The 18,050-nt window shown below is 42.4% G+C and overlaps 1 protein-coding gene and 1 pseudogene across 1 annotated transcript in view; one reads left to right on the top strand and one right to left on the bottom strand.

Moving 5' to 3' along the window:
* The window catches only part of Cdh2 (cadherin 2), a 217,408-nt gene extending 202,213 nt beyond the window's left edge, over positions 1–15,195 (bottom strand). Inside the window, exon 1 of the mRNA XM_090353296.1 lies at positions 15,060–15,195. Coding sequence (XP_090209422.1) covers positions 15,060–15,119 — 60 coding nt within the window. The 5' untranslated portion in view covers positions 15,120–15,195. The remainder of the gene's footprint in view (positions 1–15,059) is intronic.
* Positions 15,196–15,619: 424 nt separating this feature from the next.
* LOC150049804 (uncharacterized) lies at positions 15,620–16,317 on the top strand (annotated as a pseudogene).
* Positions 16,318–18,050: the final 1,733 nt, after the last annotated feature.

The following is an 18,050-nucleotide window of genomic DNA, read 5'->3' as shown; positions in this document are numbered from 1 at the left end:
CTCCAATTAACCTCTAGAAAATGGGAAGTGGGGCTTGGCTCAAGGGGAGGGCTCAAGGACAGAGCCCAGACCACATTCAAGCTCCATGACCCACAAAAAAAAAAAAAAAAGAAAAAGAATATGAGCTCGATGCTGATTCCAAAAATCTGAGACCATTTGCATAGAATCCTTATTCCTTACTTCTGTGGAGTGGGGCTTAAATTAGAAACAGCATTTGTGAGCTCTGTCTACTTCTGTGGCCAGTTGGGATAAAAGAATTAAGCATACAAACTACAGTCATTTCATGAACTATTTTGTGTGTGTGTGTGTGTGTGTGTGTGTGTGTGTGTGTGCGTTGTTATAGTCAGGGCTAGCATTATTATACCACAGGTCCTAAAGAGAAAGGATGACCTCATCCTAAGTTATCAAAGATGGCATGTGAGAAATCATTAATTCCATACATTTAAGCTACATTCACCAATCTAGTCAATGCAATTAACGAAGGTAGTACTTTGGTTCTCCATCTGCTGATTCTTTTGTTTTTCTGGTCCAGAATTTAGAAGGGTCTGAAGCATCTTTTTTAGAAACTTTCCAAGACAAGAAAATCACCCACAAACTGAAAAACTTACTGAGAACTAAAAGGTCAAGATGAAAAGAGCAAAGAAAAGTAGGCTGGCTGGGGGCACAATGGTGTTAGAACAATTTCCCTAGCATGTGCAAGGAGTTGATTTACCACAGAAAAAGGAAGGAAGGAAGGAAGGAAGAAAGGAAGGGAGGGAAGGAGGGGAGGAGGGAAGGGAAGGGGAGGGGAGGGGAGGGAAGAGAAGGGAAGAGAAGGGAAGGGAAGGGAAGGAAAGAAAGAAAGAAGGAGGAAAGGAAGGAAAGAAGGAAGGGAGGGAGAGAGGAGTGAAGGGAAGGAGGGAGGGAAGGATGAAGAGAGTCAGACCAAATGTCATTGTTATTTACCAGTAAGGGTATGATCGGGTGTCTATTAGGACACTGAGGACCGAAAGCTGACACTCTGCAAGTGTGCTGGGGAAAACAGAATTCCACATGTATTTCCCTAGATTGCTGGGCGAGTTCTATTATGAGCCAAGTTAGTGTCAAAGTCAATTGGTAAAGAGTAATTTACAGAAGCTGCTAACCCTTGGACAAATACATGGATCTATTTGAGTCACCTCTATGTAGCTTCATGGTCAATGGCACAATCTACCTAACTCAAGAATAACCTATCCCACATCTACTGCAATCTGTTAGAATCTCCCACTCAAAACCTACAACATGTTCATAGAAACTGAAATTGCTGAAGTCTTCCTTCTAAAGCCAAAATCAAGGTGGCAGTTCTGAAACATCTCAGAGATTTATCTTGCTTCCACTGGGTTCAGTCTTGAAGAATTACAAACCTGAGGCTATTACCAAAAAAGGATTGAAACATGGATTTATGAAACAATGCAACAAACACTGATTTTGTTTGGTTGGCCTAATACAGGGTAAGTACTCGGCAAATATGAGTTCTATGCCATAAGTCTGCTTTCAAGAAGGCTGAAATCCCTTGGAAAGACATCTTATAAGTCTTAACTTGGAAATTGCTAGGCAAAGGGAATGAGCAATGAATACAAGGTAACTTATGACCTTCATTCAGTTGGCCAGTATTTATCTAACTGAAGAAATGAAAAAGATAAAAGGGAGAGAATGCAGTCAAAAATTCAATGTATATCCTACAAAATTAAGAGTGAGGGAAGGGGTAACATTGATCAAAGTGCATTATATTCATAAACTGCTTTTTTAAATGTCAACTTCTTTGTAGAACAAGTTAAAGACAATAAAAAAATAAAAATCTAGGAAAGTCTAAAACACACATAAAAATATGGTCAAATTGCATTAGTAATCAGAACTCAAAAGTAAACCAAAAGAAGATATCACTATCCAAGCCACTTAAAGTAGAAAGTTTGGCTGAAACAAATTATAATATATGCGTACAGGCGGGCGTGGTAGCTCATGCTGATAATCCTAGCTACTCAGGAGACAGATATGAAGATCAAGGTTCAAAACAAACCCGGGCACAAAAGGACCTGAGATTCTTATCTCCAACAAACCTCTAGAAAATGGGAAGTGGGGCTTGGCTCAAGGATAGAGTGGTAGCCTTGAGCTGAAGAGCCCAGGGACAACATACAGGCTGAGTTCAAGCCCCATGAGACAGACAGACAGACAGACAGACAGACAGACACACACACACACACACACATACACACACACACAAAGTATATATGCATATAATGTTTGATGGGCACATTTTGCAAATATTCTGTACTAAAGATGAGGATGGGCAGAGGTTGTAAGCCAACAATTTTACTCCTAGGTACATACCCAGAGCAGAGAAACATCGCATCACCTGGGAGTTTGCTAGGCATAAGAACTCTCAGGCTCCACTGTGGACTTACTGAATCAAAGCTCAGGGGGTAGGGTTTGTTTTAACAAGCTTTCTGATGATTCTTATATAAGCTCAAGTTCGAAAAACACAGCCCTAGAGTATTTCTGGCATTCATGCCCTGCTGGCATGTATCAGAATATGGATAGCAGCAAAAATCAAACCTACACATCCAAGCCTATAACTATAAACAAAGTAAGAAAACAATACCATATTCATAGCATGAATGAAAACGAACAAATTATAGTTACACAACTCAACTGACTCTTACAGGCAATAATAAGCAGAAAAGAAAATTTGCAAAAAATGGTTTATGTATTTATAGTTCTATTGAATGATGTATGTACATATATAAAACATGTGTGTTTATATGCATATACATTTAACAAATATATACATATATAGTGGATCTACAGAAAAAGCAATGAATACATATTTGGGAAATCAAGATAGTTTCCAGAAGGAAGGAGGAAAATAGAGAATAGAGAAATGGTATTGGGATGTCCCGACGGTAATATCCTATTTTTTAATCTGCATGGTAGCTATACTGATCACTTTTATATACATTCTTCTTTAAGGTATATGTGTGTATATGTGTGTATATGTGTGTATGCTTAAATGTGCTTCCTGTTATCATATTTCACAGTCAAAAGAAGTGATGACCTGGTGATCTTCAAATGCATATAATGGAAATGAGTGTCAATCTGAATGCAACTCTGACATTAGACTACTTGGATATAAATCCTGGCTCCGTTCTGTCACATAAGAAGCCCTCCCATCTTGGTTAACCCATTCATGTAGGCCTGCAAGATATATAATGTGTAAAATGTTTGGAATTAAATACATTGATATTAGAACAGGGTCTGATACATAGATAGGAAGAATTATGAAGAGGATCACATTGATCAAGACGCATTGTACTCATAAACTGTATGTTGAAATGAAGAAAAAACAAGCCATGATCAGAACAGAATGATTCTAAGTTTTAAAAAAAAACCTTCCTGCATCTATCAATGAATTATCAATAATAATAACAGTGAACCACTCATTCCTATTGAAGATATGCTGATTATCAACCAAATATGACAAGTTACACTCACCTGGTATCAGGCCAATTTTAATACATGCATTGTGCATGTATAAAACAATGCAACAATTTTCAAAAATCAAACATTTTGTGCATTATCAGTTTAGTCTTCATAACAATCTACCATGGGACAGTGTTTACCCATATTTGTAAAATGTGGGTACTGAAAGATAAACATGTCCACCACACTGTACAGGTTGATACAATAGACTAGCATCAAAGCCAAGAAAACATCTAGCCTCATTCAGAGACAGCATTCTTCCCTACTATGTCACAGCACCTCCCTAGACTACAAATTAGTGTTAACTTAAATAAGGAAAATCTTCCAAAACTTTATAGAAATGGTAGCCTTGATAAAAGAAGCATTTCAGATCTGACAAAAAACAAAATTAAATTTGACAAATGAGAATAATGGCTATCATGTGCATATATGACATACTTCAAATCATATACAAAAATGAATTTCAGTCATGTAAAGTTTCTAAATGTAAAGATATAAAAAGAAAGTAGAATCAAGTACAAAATAAGCTATCAGACATCTATCAATTTGAATTCTGGATTATTCACAAAATAGTGTGTGTGTGTATATATATATATATATATTATATATATATATAAATTAATACGGGCCATGATTTTAAAGCATAAGGAATTAAATCCTGAAAGTATTATCTATGCAAATACATTGATGAAAACATAACCTGACCATGTCCCAGAATCTATTCTCCATCCTAAACCTTACAAATCTATTTAGTAAATCGTTGTCATCTACATTTAAATAAACTATTTTCTTATAAGATGAAGCTCTATCAAGAAGGCCTCAGTGCCAGACATTAATGGCTCACACCTGTAATTCTAGCTATTCAGAAGCCAAGAATTTGAGGATCATGGTTTGAAGCCAGCCTGAGCAGAAAAGTTTCTACAAGACCATTATTACAAACTAACCACTCAAAAATCAGAAGTGGAGCTGTGGCTCAAAATGGTAGAGCTCTAGCCCTGAGCAAAAGAGCTCAGGGTCAGCCACACAATGGACAAAAGGGAAAAAGGTGGTAGAAGGGGAACAGGGGCTTGGCTTAGTAGTGGAGTGCTCACCTAGCATTCACAAAGACCAGGGTTTAATCCCTCAATACCATATACTCAGAAAAAAGCCAGAAGTGGTGCTGTGGCTCAAATGGCAGAGCTCTAGCCTTGAACAAAAAGTGTCTAAGGACAGTGCCTAGACTCTACGTTCAAGCCCCAGGACTGGCAAAAAAAAAAAGGGGGGGGGCGGGAGTTTGGCCTAGTGGTAGAATGCTTGCCTAGCATGCATGAAGACCCGGGTTCGATTCCTGGGTACCACATACGTAGCAAAAAGCCAGAAGTGGTGCTGTGGCTCAAGTGGTAGAGCCCTAGCCTTGAGAAAACCCAGGGACAGTGCCCAGGCCCTGAGTCCTAAGCCCAGGACTGGCAAAAAAAAAAAGAATATGAGTAAACACAAGCTCCTCTGAAGCAAACAAATCCTCAGTGGGCCTCTGCCTATAGAATTAGATGTCTCGTCTTTCCCATAGTTTACTGTTTACTTCCAATCTAGACTAACCACACAATCATAAAAACAAGACCTAACAGAATATTAAAAACAGAAAGAAAGAATTCAGGAAAGATCTTTGTACAAGTACAAGTACAGAAATCTTCCTGTCAAACTCTTAGATCTTCAAAAAAGATGCACAAATACAAAAGCAGGTCAATTGTACCCAAATATATGCTGAGCAGTCAGAAAACTACAATTGGTAACATTGTAAAGCATTCCATGTAACCTTTTGAAAATTAAATAGAAAAATATAACCTGGATAGGGCTTTGTTGAAAAGTAGGTTCTTGGTAAGCTCAGGGAAGGTATTAAGAACCATCATTAAAAAGATTGGAATCTGTTAGTACCCAGATCTTCTGCATGGAAATTTATGGTGAGGAAGATATATAGTTCTTTGCTTCCACTCTCCTTCTGAAAAAATTAAGGGCAAGAGAGGAATCCCAAAGAATCCCAAATGTCTTTGCCTCATGGAAAAAGCAGTATTACTTACTTATTTTACCTCTGAGATATTTCTATAGGATCCATGAGTTTTTCCTGATTTTGTGGCTATGTTAAACACCTATGACAGAATTATGTAATAATTACCTCCTGGGTGGATGGTGTCAGACATGAAAGGATATATGGCATATGAATGAATAATATACAAGCAAAAGCAAAAATCAACAAAATATCCAGGTATAGTAGTATATGTCAGTAATCGAGCCTTTCTGGGAAAGAGACAGGAGGCTCTTGGGTTTAACATCAAGCCCTGGCAAAGCTGTTTCTAAAAAGTCCATCTCAGTACATAAGGCCATATAGTTTGACGCTAAATAAAAGGACCTCCAGGAGATAAAAACAAAAAGCCATATAATGAGTAAGTGTTGTCCTTAATGTACTATGTTATCTCTCATCTCTTTTGCTGTCCCTTGCTTATCTCATATTGTCACAGTATTTCACCTTGTTATCTGATATATTGTATATATGCATATTCGGTTATTTAAAATAGGTTAGGGAAGGGGGGAAAACAAGATGAGGAGCGGGGGTGGGGGGAGGAAATGGGGACCAAAACATGAGAAAGGGTATCAATGTCTGTGAAGTAATGCACCTTCTATCTGATGAATATAATGTAATCCTTCTATTAATTACAATAAAAATACATATTTAAAAAAGTCTATCTCAGAAACAAAATGGCTTGTAGAAAATCTCAATAGATCTTTCAAATCTCAAGTCAAAAACAATAATTAAAAAAATGAAAAAACAGGAAAAGGTTTATAAACAGAAAATAAAGAAAGAAAAATCAAGTAATCACTATTGGACAGTGACTATAATTGACAGAGGGACCACTCTGGAGGTGCTGATAATATTTTCTTGGTCCAGTGCAGTTTAAATACAAATATACTATTTGGATTAAGATTAAGAAGAAAGTTTACTTATATGTGGAATCAACTGTATGCATTGAATAATTCATAAAATAAATGTGTATGGCCATGTACATGCATATGTGTTTATTAAACACACTCTTAATTCCCTTACTTACAAAGAAGTAAGATATTTTAATGCCATCTTGGACATGTTGATATCGATGAAGTCAAAATCAGAATGGGTACCAAAGTAATAACCAAAGTCCAGCAGTTTGGCAACCCCAAATACCATTTTCTTTATTTACTGGACCAGAAAGGCATGAAGAATCAACTTCAGACATTGAACTTTGGTATCAACCAACTGAGACAACAAAAGGCAAAAAAGTGGACACAGTTTCTAGCTTACTAAAAGATTTATGTTAAGCAGGAGTAAGTTACATCTCTTTTAAGCGTACTAAAATTAATGGGCTTTTGGTCATTTATTTTAGGTTTCACTTCATATCTTCCCAACCAAAGAACAAACATTTTGTGCAAGATTAAAGAGCAGTCAAGTGTATCCACCCACCCACAGCAGGTCATGTTGCAAATAAAATAGTTCTAGACTTTCTCAACAACAAACAAATCAATGTCTGTGGTTAGTCACTTCATAAACTTCTCACAGGAACCTGTTTTGGTCATATGGAGATCTCACCATATTTATTTTAAAATGTCAAATAACTGCATTTGTGGGGGAAAAGAAATTCAAGTATACAATAAGTGTGAAACCTCTTCACTCCCACTCTCTCTTTCCTTCCCTTCCTTTTTCCTTCCTTCCTTCTACACTCTTCATGTTGCTTTCCTTCTCAGAAGGAAAGCATCATTGGTGAAAGAAACTTTTAAGAATAGATTAAGGATCAAATGCCTCACCAAGTTACTCTATGAGACATTCCATATTTATAATAACAAATTCTTACAATGCTTCTTGGAAAATCTCAAACTGAACTATTTAACTCAGTGAAAACAATCAACCTGATTTCTAATCTAAATGTAATTCTGCAGTGCAAATGTCAGCTATTAGCAAGGCTACTTTAGACTACATTTTGACTGTCATACTAGTTGAAAAAATAAACATCGAATCAGACAAAATATAAGAACTATAACAAGTCTAACAAACCAGCTTAATCTCTCCAGACAGCAAAGCATTTTCTTTTCTTCAATTACATCTTTACTGATTGTTGCCTTTTTCAAATCTATCTTCATGCCAAGATTGAAGTTAATTATTTGGGGTACTCCTTTGAACTTTTTCTAGGTTAGTGATGACTATTCTCAAACAAGTAGCTTGACAGGATTTTTTTATTTGGCGGGTCATGGGTCTTAAACTTGGCTTGGGCACTGTTCTGAGCTCTTCAGCTCAAGATTATCACCCTACCCTTGGGCCTGGGTGTTGTCCTTGAGTTCTACAGCTCAAGGCTACTGCCCTACCCTTGAGCCAAGTCCCACTTCCCATTTTCTAGAGGTTAATTGCAGATAAGAGTCTCAGGTCCTTTTATGTCCATGCTGGCTTTGAACCTTGAATCTCAGTCTCAACCTCCTGAGTAGCCAGTATTACAGGCTTGAGCCATGGCGCCGGGCTTTGACAAGTTTTTATACCCAATATGGTATAACTAAAATGCTATGTTTCATGCAGTTAAAGTTCTTAAACCTGGCCGCACACCCCATCATTAACTTATTAAATCATTTTCTAATGATGGACATTTATAAATCAAATAATTGAATCATTTGTAATAATCCATAGTGATTATTTTTGCACATGTCTACATAGCATTTAAACAATGTGAATGTAGGCATATCTGCATAGAAATAACACTAAAGGACTTTTTAGGACAAAGCCTATGTTTTTAATGGGGAATCCTGTCATTTCATTCCCGGGTTTTAATGGAGTTCACCTTCTCTCAAGAAAACAACACAACATAGCCAGGCAGGGTGGCCCATGCCTATAATCCTAGCTACTCAGGTGGCTGAGGTCTGAGGATTGCGGAACCAGCCTGGGCACTAAAGACTGAGTCTTATCTCCAATTAACCACTAGAAAAGTGGAAGTGGTGCTGTGGTTCTAGGAGTAGGGAGGTAGAATTGAGCTGAAGAGCTCAGGGATAGTACCCAGGCCCCGAGTCCAAGCCCTACAACCACCACCACCACCACCAACAACAACAAAAACCCATAAAAGTAAAAAACCATTTTTATCCTCAGAAATATATTATATTTTTTTCCTATGGGTCATGGGGCTTAAATTTGGCCTGGGAGCTTTCCCTGAGCTCTTCAGCTCAAGGCTACCACCTTACCCTTGAGCCAAGCCCCTCTTCCCATTTTCTAGAGGTTAATTGGAGTCTCAGGTCCTTTTGTGCCTGAGTTGGCTTTGAACCTTGATCCTCAGATCTCAGCCTCCAGAGTAGCTAGGATTACAGGCATAAGCCATTGCGCCCAGCCATATTATCTTTCTTTAAGCCTGAGATACTCCCCACACACAAAAAATAATTTCACTGTAAGCACATTCAATGAAGAAAAAGTCAAGAATACAAAAACAGTTTCCAAACTACCAAGTAAGATAAACCACTGATATTAAGCAAACAAAAACTTAATTTAAAAAAATCACATTCTACTTCTCTAAGTATCTGAAAATCCTCACATTTAGGTGAAAAGCCATTCCAAAATATGTGAAAAAAAGGACATTTCAAGTCATTTCTACAATTGCGGAACTAGAAAGTTCCTCACAGACTAATTTAACCAGGTCCAAGAATTTAGATTTTTAGGAAAAGAAGGCAATTTTCATTGAAATGCATTAGAATCCCAACCTTCCTGCCCTCCACACTGTCTATAAGCAACACATTTGCACAGGACGAAGTTATACTCCTGACCTCTAAACCATTTTTCACAATGCACAGAAGTAATCAATTAAATATTGACTGGTACTTGCTGTTAAATTATAATGAAAATGTGGGAGACATCCACATTCATAAGAATCAACATACATACATAAACAATAGACATTATATGTATGTATATGTATGCATATTTGTATATATAATAATATGTACATTATAAACACCTAACGTATAAAATGAATATATTATATATGTATGTATATTACAGATATATGTGGGAGGCATAAATGTGTATGTGTATATTACTTTCAAGAACTTGGGATGCTTAAGATTCAGCTGGAACCTCCAACAGGGAAGCTCAAGAGCATCAAAGAGCAACAAGGAATAGCAAACTGAACAGATCTCATGTGCCATACAAACTTTTTCTGAAAGATTCTATCATAAACAATACCTTCAAATCTGTATCTTCATTTAGTTTCTGTAACCTATAACTCAGTTAGGTTCTTAATTCACCTCCATCTGTCTGTCTACTTTGTACCTACTATTTTTTATTTGCTTGCTTGTGCCAGCCTGAGGCTTGAACTCAAGGCCTGGGCTCTGTTCCTGAGCTTGAGCTATTGTTCCACCTTCAGGCTTTTTACTGATTAACTGGAGATAAGACTCTCAAGGAACTTCCTGCCTGGCTGGCTTTGAACCTCTAACCTCAGATCTCAGCCTCCTGAGTTGCTAGGATTACAGGCATGAGCCACCAGCCACCAGCCCTATTACTTTTATATAAAAAAGATAAACTCTTGTTAAATGTTCATCTGTATAGACTTCTTGTCCAGTACACGCAGGACTGTTTAAAACGTATGTAGGGTAATTAGTTAAGAATAAAGATCTACATTTGCTCAATTAAGTGGCAAAATTCTTTAAAAAGTATTCTTAAGGAAAAGCACAGGCATATACAGAGATTTGTCAAAAATAATATAAACACAAATAATAAAAACAACTTTTAGTACTTTACCAAAGTTGAAACAAAAAAAACTTAGGTTACAGAAGATGTACTCATGGCATATTTGAAATTCTTATTCAAGTGATAAAATCTAAATCTATCATATTTTTAAATGGCTGATAAAACTTACTGCCAACTTTAAGCAGTGCTTAAACTTGATTACTTTTTGTATTTGAGCCAAAAGAACAAATTTGAATAATGTTAACTTGGGCAAAATGGTAAGAGTGTATTTAAGAATGTATACATAAACACTGCACTTCCTAAATAACGGTCTGATCTTAATGTAAAAGTCACTTCTAAGCTGACAGCAATCCCCTGAACAGAGGTTGGGGTTAGGATTAAAAAGAAGCATTTTAAAACAGTCTTATCTGTTTCTTTAACTCTGTACATTTCCTGATCTATAATCTTATAATTTATGAAGGCAAAACACATCTGAAAACTAAAATGTTTTATTGAAAAAGAAAATGAAGGTTAGTTTGGTACAATGCACTGCCTCTAAGACAATGTGTTTCAGTAATACTTCAGCATCTACATGTATAAAACAGGAATTCTAAATCCTAGGAAGAGAGGAAAAAAGGAGGAAAGAAGGAAAGGAAGGACAGAAACAAGAGAAAAGAAGAGAAGGAAGGAAGAAAAGTAGGTCGGTAGGTAAAGAAATTGGAAGAAATGAAAGAGAAAGAAAGGGGGAGGAGGGGAGGGGGAAAGAAGAGGGCAGGGGAGAGGAGAGGAGAGCACTCTTAAAAATCTCAATTTGAACTTTTGGAAAACGATCAGGATAAATTTCCACAAAGGTATGAACATTAAGAAGTATGGTCTAGCAGGACACCAGTGGCTCACATCTGTGATTCTAGCTACTCAGGAGACTGAGATCTGAGGATCATGGGTCAAAATCCATGATTCATGAGACTTTGATCTCCAATTAATTATTAAAAAAAAAAAAGGTCAGAAGTGCAGCTGTGGCTCAAGTGGTCAAATGAAGCTCAGGGACAACACCCAGGCCCTGAGTTCAAGCACCAAAATCACACGAACAGTACACTCTATAAGTAATTTCTGAACTAACTGGGATCTGAAATAGAGAGGGGGAGGGAAGAAATGACGTGTTAGAGTATACAGATTATTTTTCAAATCACAACTAACACATTGGTAATAAATTACTTATTACTAATGTTCACATGCTCCAAGGTTAGAAGAAATGCAAAGATAATATGTACCTATGTTTAATAAGTACAATAGTCCACAAACCAACTTAGTAAGCCCTTGTTATACCTCACAAAAACTTAATTTACAGACTCGTGAAAAGTCAAGTAAAGAAATATACATTTTATACTTAAGTTGATTATTAAAGCTTAGATTTTTTTCATTTCCTAAAACAAAGCTGCTTTCTTTTCTACAACTTATGTGTTCAATATTAACACATCATTGAAGAATATGTATAGTTCATGCTTTTTTTCCCCCAAGGTTCAAATGTAGAGTGGAAACATGGGAGCTATGTGATCAGGCTAAGAAACTACAAATTTTACAATTTATGAACATTAAATTATCCTTAACTTGATGTAAGTCATTCAAATGTATTTAAATTAGAAGAACAGGCTATGCAATGAAGATGTGAAGTAGAGAACAAAAGAGTTTTCTGGTCTTTTGCTGTGATCTTTGTTAAATATATATATATATTCTAATGTTAAACTTTTGTAAGGTTTTAAGTTAAAATCATGCAAAATTTGTTAGAATTATATAAATTAGCATTATATAAGCCAAGGTAAAAGAATAAACAAATAAAGAGTATTTCAAAAGTAAAGCTGGAACATGGACTTCACAGTTAACAATTAAGAGGAATTCTCTGTACATTTGATTATGTTTAACTGGTCTGAAAAGAAAACAAGGTTGCTCTGTATCTGTGCAAATAACGCACATTCTCTTAAACCTTGGTTGCTTAGTCTGGACTGAGAGAAACACACACAAACACACACACACACACACTTTTAATAGCAGATGACTGCAGAGGACCCACGTTCACTATTCATTCACCTTGCAGATAGCTAGGTCTTTGTTGTGCAGGAGATGAAAGCAGACCATTAGCTGAAACTCATTTCTAATCTCGGTTGGACAATCCACAAGGTGCACTTAACCCTGTAATTCACCATGCATAAACTGCCCTGATTCTCTCTCCTAATGACCTTCCAGGTCACCCCATGTTACTGCTTCACTTGCACTCATGAATTACAGGAGGAACCGGTAACTTCCACGACAGTTATAAAGTCCTCTTCTGCGAAGGTTTATAAAAGTCAATTCCAACATAAGAGAAACACGCACGGGAAATAATTCGCATGTTTGCTCATGTTTATTAAGAAGTCTCCCCCCATAAAGCATGCTTAAAAAAAGATGGTCACAATTAACACCTTCCTTCACACTCTCACCAACCAATGTGGCCTCCTGCCCTAACTTGAGACTTCAAGGTTGTTGATTAGAACTTACATTTGGATTCAAATTTGGTGAAATGGACCTTTACTGCTAGACTCACACTCTGAGGACTTACTGTCTGTAAGAAATACCATTCAAGGACGTACAAACAGAATGCCTCTAAACACTGCTTCTGGATTTATATAACATCTCCTTTGTTAAAATGTAATGCACATAGGATTCCTTAAGTTTGTCTGGTCTTCCTCCTAACTTCAAACACTGGGAGAAGTGTCTCCCACCCCCAACCCCCTCTCCTTCTCCAGCAGCCTAACCTCTTTCAAAAACCCCATTTTATAAAGAAGAAACAACAAATGAAGTGACAGGAGGAGGAAGAATGAGGAGTGTGCGCCTGGGAGAAGAAAGGGTGGTTTTATAACAGGAGGTACTTTTGTTAGCGAGTGACTGGCAGGTCCCCTCCTCCAAGTTAGAAAGAATTCCATCCACTCCCCCAAAACTGCAGAGACCAAAAAAATGTCTAGTCTAATAGTTCGGGAATCCCAGAGTCAGGAAAGAGTAAGGGTGGGGGTGGAGGGGGGTGGCGGGTGAGGGGGGAAAAGGGGGACGAGAAAAGACCAGCAGGAGAGCCAAGAACAAAAGGAGAAACCTAAGAAAGGGAAAGAGAAGGACCGGACGCAGGCGGCCTAGGAGCTAGAGCTAAGAAAAAGAGCCACAAAGTGGAAGAGGGCAACCCCAGAGGCAGAGAGAGAGAGAAAGCCGACTCAGGCCAGGCAGGCGCGCCGCGCCATGGCGCACCATGGACAGGGCTCAGCGCGGCTCGCCGCGGCCCACACCCCTCTAGGGGGAGGCGGTGGCGGGGGTGGGGGGGGGCGGGAGAGACCGCGGGCGCCGGCTCCGATTTGCCCCGGCACCCACAGCCTCCCCAAGTGTGCCAGGCCCTGACCCGTGAAGACCACTGGCATAGGAGGGGGTGGGGAGTGGGTGGAGAGGCGATCCGCACCATCTGTCCCCACCTCCCACTCCCAGCCCCCCCACCCTCCGGCGAGGTGGCACTTCCGAGCCGCGCCCGCACTTGTCGGGGCTGCCACCTCGCTGACCTCCCTCTCCTCCCCAGGGCGGCGCGCACCGGGCTCCACCGCAGATCTCCCTGCCCCGCGGGGCAAGGGCGGCCCACACCGCTGCTCCGCGGCTTCCACCGACCCCACCGCGGACCCCGGCTCACCGGGAGGGTTACGGCCGCCGCAGAGGCTGTGCGGCGGGGCCTCTCTGGGGGAGGGGAGGGGATACAGCGAGAAAGTTGGGCACGGAGCAAGGGCGGAGGGGCCGACGTGACACGGAATGGAGAGAAAGCCTGTGATCTGCCCTGAGCAGGTGCTTCCAGCAAGAGAAGAGCCTCCCACAAAGTCCAAGAAAAGGCTGGCGCTCTCTCTCTCTCTCTCTGGCTCGCTCTCTCGCTCTCTCTCCTTTCTCTGGAGTGCAAAGTGGGGAGGACTCGAGCGAATGCGCCCCCGAGACCCACTCCGGGCATGGCAGCGGGACAGAGCGGGAGAAAGAGAAATAAATCCCCTGTGGCAGAACTTCTCCCCGCTTGGCCGACTGGGTAGCTAGTGGAGATTACCACCAGGGGCTCAGAGCCCTGGCACCGGCGGGCGGACTCTCCTTGGGACTGGGGATCAAAGCTTTTCCAGGTGGGATCTATGTAGAAAATCGTCAGATCGAGAGAAGACGAAAGAAAGAAAGAAAGAAAAATACAGAGAGATAAGGCAAACTCCGGGCTGGCGTGAAGACAAAAGGACAGCCGAGCCCAGGAGCAGCGGGAGGCGCGCGGGTGACAGGGCAGGGTGGGGTAGGGTGGAGGCAAGTCCCGTAACTAAGACGCTAGAGTGAGAATTCCTCCTGCAAACTCAGGACCCATCCCAGGGAAATAAATATATAAATAAACCCAAGTGAACAACAACAAAAAAATCAAAGTGTAACACAAGGGGCGAGAAGCACATAGCAAACTGCAGGGGGGAAAAAAAGGAAAGAAAAAGAAAACCTGGGAGTTATCCTGCCACAGCCTTGGCGCTGCCTTGGGGACATGCCCCCCCCCACCCCTGCGAGCTCGCCGGGGGCCACCCCCGTAAGCGAACAAGAGCAGGATGGGCCGGGCAGGGGGAACCGGTGATGCAGTCCCCCGCTGGAGGAAGCGCCGCCAGACCCAGCCGGCCCTGGCCGGCAGTACTCCGCACTCGGCCGGAGCCTCGTGCCTGCGCAGTTTCCCGGCCGCGCGGTGCTGCACCTCCCTTCCCGGGTGCGCAGCCGGGCCCCGCAGCGGCGCGGGGAACAAAGGGACCCGGCGCCGTCCGCCCCACCCCGCCCGCAGCCCGGCCCGCGGAGACCTCCGCGTTACCTGAAGCAGGGCCGCCAGGAGCGGCAGCAGGGTCCGCGGCGCTCCCGCTATCCGGCACATGGAGGCGGAGAGAGGCCGAGCGAGGAGCCGGAGGCGGCGGCGGCGGTGGTGGTGGTGGCGGAGGCAGCGGCAGCACCAACAGCAGCGCGAAGAGACGGCTCCAGGCAGTTTCCACCCCTTTCCCTTCCTCTCCCCACCCCACCCCCTTCTCCTCGGCCTCCTCTCCCCACCAATGGAGAGCGAGCTGATGACAAATAGCGGGCCGCCGAGTCCGCGGGACTCGCACCAGGAGTAATAAAACAGACCGGGAGATCAAGGAGCTGGGGAGGAGGCGGGGAGGGGGCGGGGGAGAAGGGCGGGAATTCGCGTGTGTGCGTGTGCGTGTGTGTGTGCGCGCGCGGGCGCCCGTGTGCGTGTGTCCGTGTGCGTGTGTGTGTGCGGGGGCGGCCGCGGTAGCAGCGCAGGCGGCGGTGCCCCAGCCCCGAGCGCAGCGGAAGCCGCGAGGGATGCAGCGGCGGGGACCGTGGCCGGGGTAGGATGCGGAGGTGGAGACGGAGCGGATGGCGCTCTCCGGGAGCTCCTCAGGGCGAGCTTTCTTTCAAGCTCTGGGGTTTGCTTCCTCCCGGCCTCCACTCCAGGGCCGCACGGCGCTAAGGAAGATGCCGGGGAAGAGCGCCACGGGGAGGGCGCTCGGAGTCGTGCGCGCTGCGCCCACAAAGGGCAGTAGCCCGGCCGCCTCTGCGTCCGCTGCGTAGGGGTTACGGGGCGGCTTCTAGGCTGCTCCTGAGCCACTTGGAGACTGTTGCCTGGCCTTGACCCTGCCGGGGAGAGGAAGCCAGGATCCCGCGCGGTAGCTTCGTCCCGCGCAGCCCTGGCTGCGGCCGCCCCGGGACTTGCCTACGCGCCACTGGCACCCGTCCGCCAACCCTTGCCAGGCGCCACTCACTGGAGCGCGTCACCCCCACAGCCGCCCGCTGCCTGCGCACCCCGAGCTCGGCCTCCGCCGGCGCGTCCAGGGCGAGCCTCCACCACCGCCGCCGCCGCTCTCCCGCGTTTGCCCGCACGCACTTCCAGGCTGCGCGGCGGCCACGCTCCCCGCGCCGGTCCCCTCCCCGCCGCCGCCGCCGCCCTCGCCCCTACCTCCCTCCTCCGCTGAGCCCCCGCCGGCGTCGCGGCCAATGGGAGGCCACCAAGCTGCGGCGGTTGCGGGCCGGATCCGCAGCAGCCGCCCGCCCCCGCCCTTCTGAAGCGCCCTTAGTGTGCGTGTGTGTGTATTTATTTATTTATTTATTCATTTATGGCTGCAACCTGCGGTGGGTGGGGGGGGGCTATGGAGTCCGCCGGACAGATGGCTGGGGTGTACTGAGCAGGTGCAAGGGTTGCAGAAAATAAGAGAACTTGCAAAGGGAACTTGATAGGTGGCAGGGCGGGTTCATCTTTAGTCCCTGGTGGGGGAAGCAGGGAGAATGGAATTGGGAGAGGGAGGATGACTGGTTAGTACCTCTAAAGCCTGCTGCTCTATTTTTTTCTTATTCTTTCCAGATAAATTAATATTTTTTTCCAGGCTGGGGCAAACTAATACTTGGCCACTGTCCCAGGCGTTTGCCAAGAGCAACCTGCTGGCAGGGGAAGAGAGATGGAGGCCTGGCTTGATCGTAGGCGCCCAGACCACTCCAGCCCCTACCCTTGCAATGTACTGGAACAGCTCAAGTTTTTGTATTTTGGTTTTACTTGCTTTTCTCTGGTCTCGGAGTTGGGGACTGTGTGCTGTGCTTCTTTGTTTTTAATTTGAAATGAATCAGTTTAGGTCTTTACCCCTGCATGGTATTCTGGGCAAACAATTTCAACGACTTTTAACTCCTTCCTGCACCGTCTCCAACAGGAGAGAGACAGAGACACAGAGATAGGCAGATACATGGTTGATGGAAAAGATAAAAATGATGATGATAAAGAGTTTGCAGTAAGTCAAGGATGTGGGTTTTCTTTAGGACATGGATTTAGAAGACTACATAAAAAATGAGAGACTTCACAAGTTTCATTCTAGACAGAAGGTGGGGTAGAGGGGCTGTTGATTCTGATGTGGTAATGATTTTTCTGGAACTTTCATATTTTCCTGAAGATTTTCAAGGTAAATAAAATGTCTCCTTTATGTAAGGATTTTAACACTTGGGAGATAGGTGGTTTTACTTGCAATAAATGAACATATTCTTGTTTTTGTGCTGATTCCTAGTCTTGGAGCAAATGAAATGCTAATATTATTTGAATTTGAGTTTGGAGACCTTGATCATTTAAGAATCTGATGATAACATCGGAAATCAAGTACTAGTGACTTCTACATAACTGATACAGCTTTTAATAATATACTATAGCTGGTGAGGCTTTTAAAATTTTAATATTAATTAGGAACTTTATTCAATTGTAATTAAAACATCATATTGTAGGCCATTTTTATGAAAGTGAAATTTTTCTCCATGAATTTCTTCTCAAAATAATAAGAAAGGTTATGTTTATTAAATTTAAAAGATGAAATGAAGGATTTAGCTAATGTACTCATGAGAACTATTTTTTCTCTCCCATTCCTTTTGCTAGATATTATTGTCACACTACTGATAATAGCCTAAAAGTTATCTTTGCAATAATGAGTCTGGAACATCTATTCTCAGGGAGCCATGCATAAGAGTAGGATAAATAGCTGTACAGGGATATGCTTGCAATTGTGAGAAATGGGATTTATGGAGCTCATTACCATGCCTTAAAGTTAAGCGGTGATCTTGTATTTGGGGGCTAGGGATACCCTAAATCCTCCCAGTTGTGGCCATTTATGTTTATTGTCATTTTGTACAGCAAAATTTAGCATGAGAAACTGCTCCTTGATAGTGTGATTAGCTTGAAAGTTTAAACATCATGTCCTCTATAAATTCTGCTCTAATCATAGGATTCCAAAATATACTTCAGATTACCTGTCTTATCAGCTATTTCTCTGATTTTAAT

This window comes from Megascapheus bottae, chromosome 19, assembly GCF_031878675.1.
Source record: "Megascapheus bottae isolate mThoBot1 chromosome 19, mThoBot2.hap1, whole genome shotgun sequence".
NCBI classification, from domain to species: Eukaryota; Metazoa; Chordata; class Mammalia; order Rodentia; family Geomyidae; genus Megascapheus; species Megascapheus bottae.
This window is presented reverse-complemented; position numbering and strand designations above follow the sequence as displayed.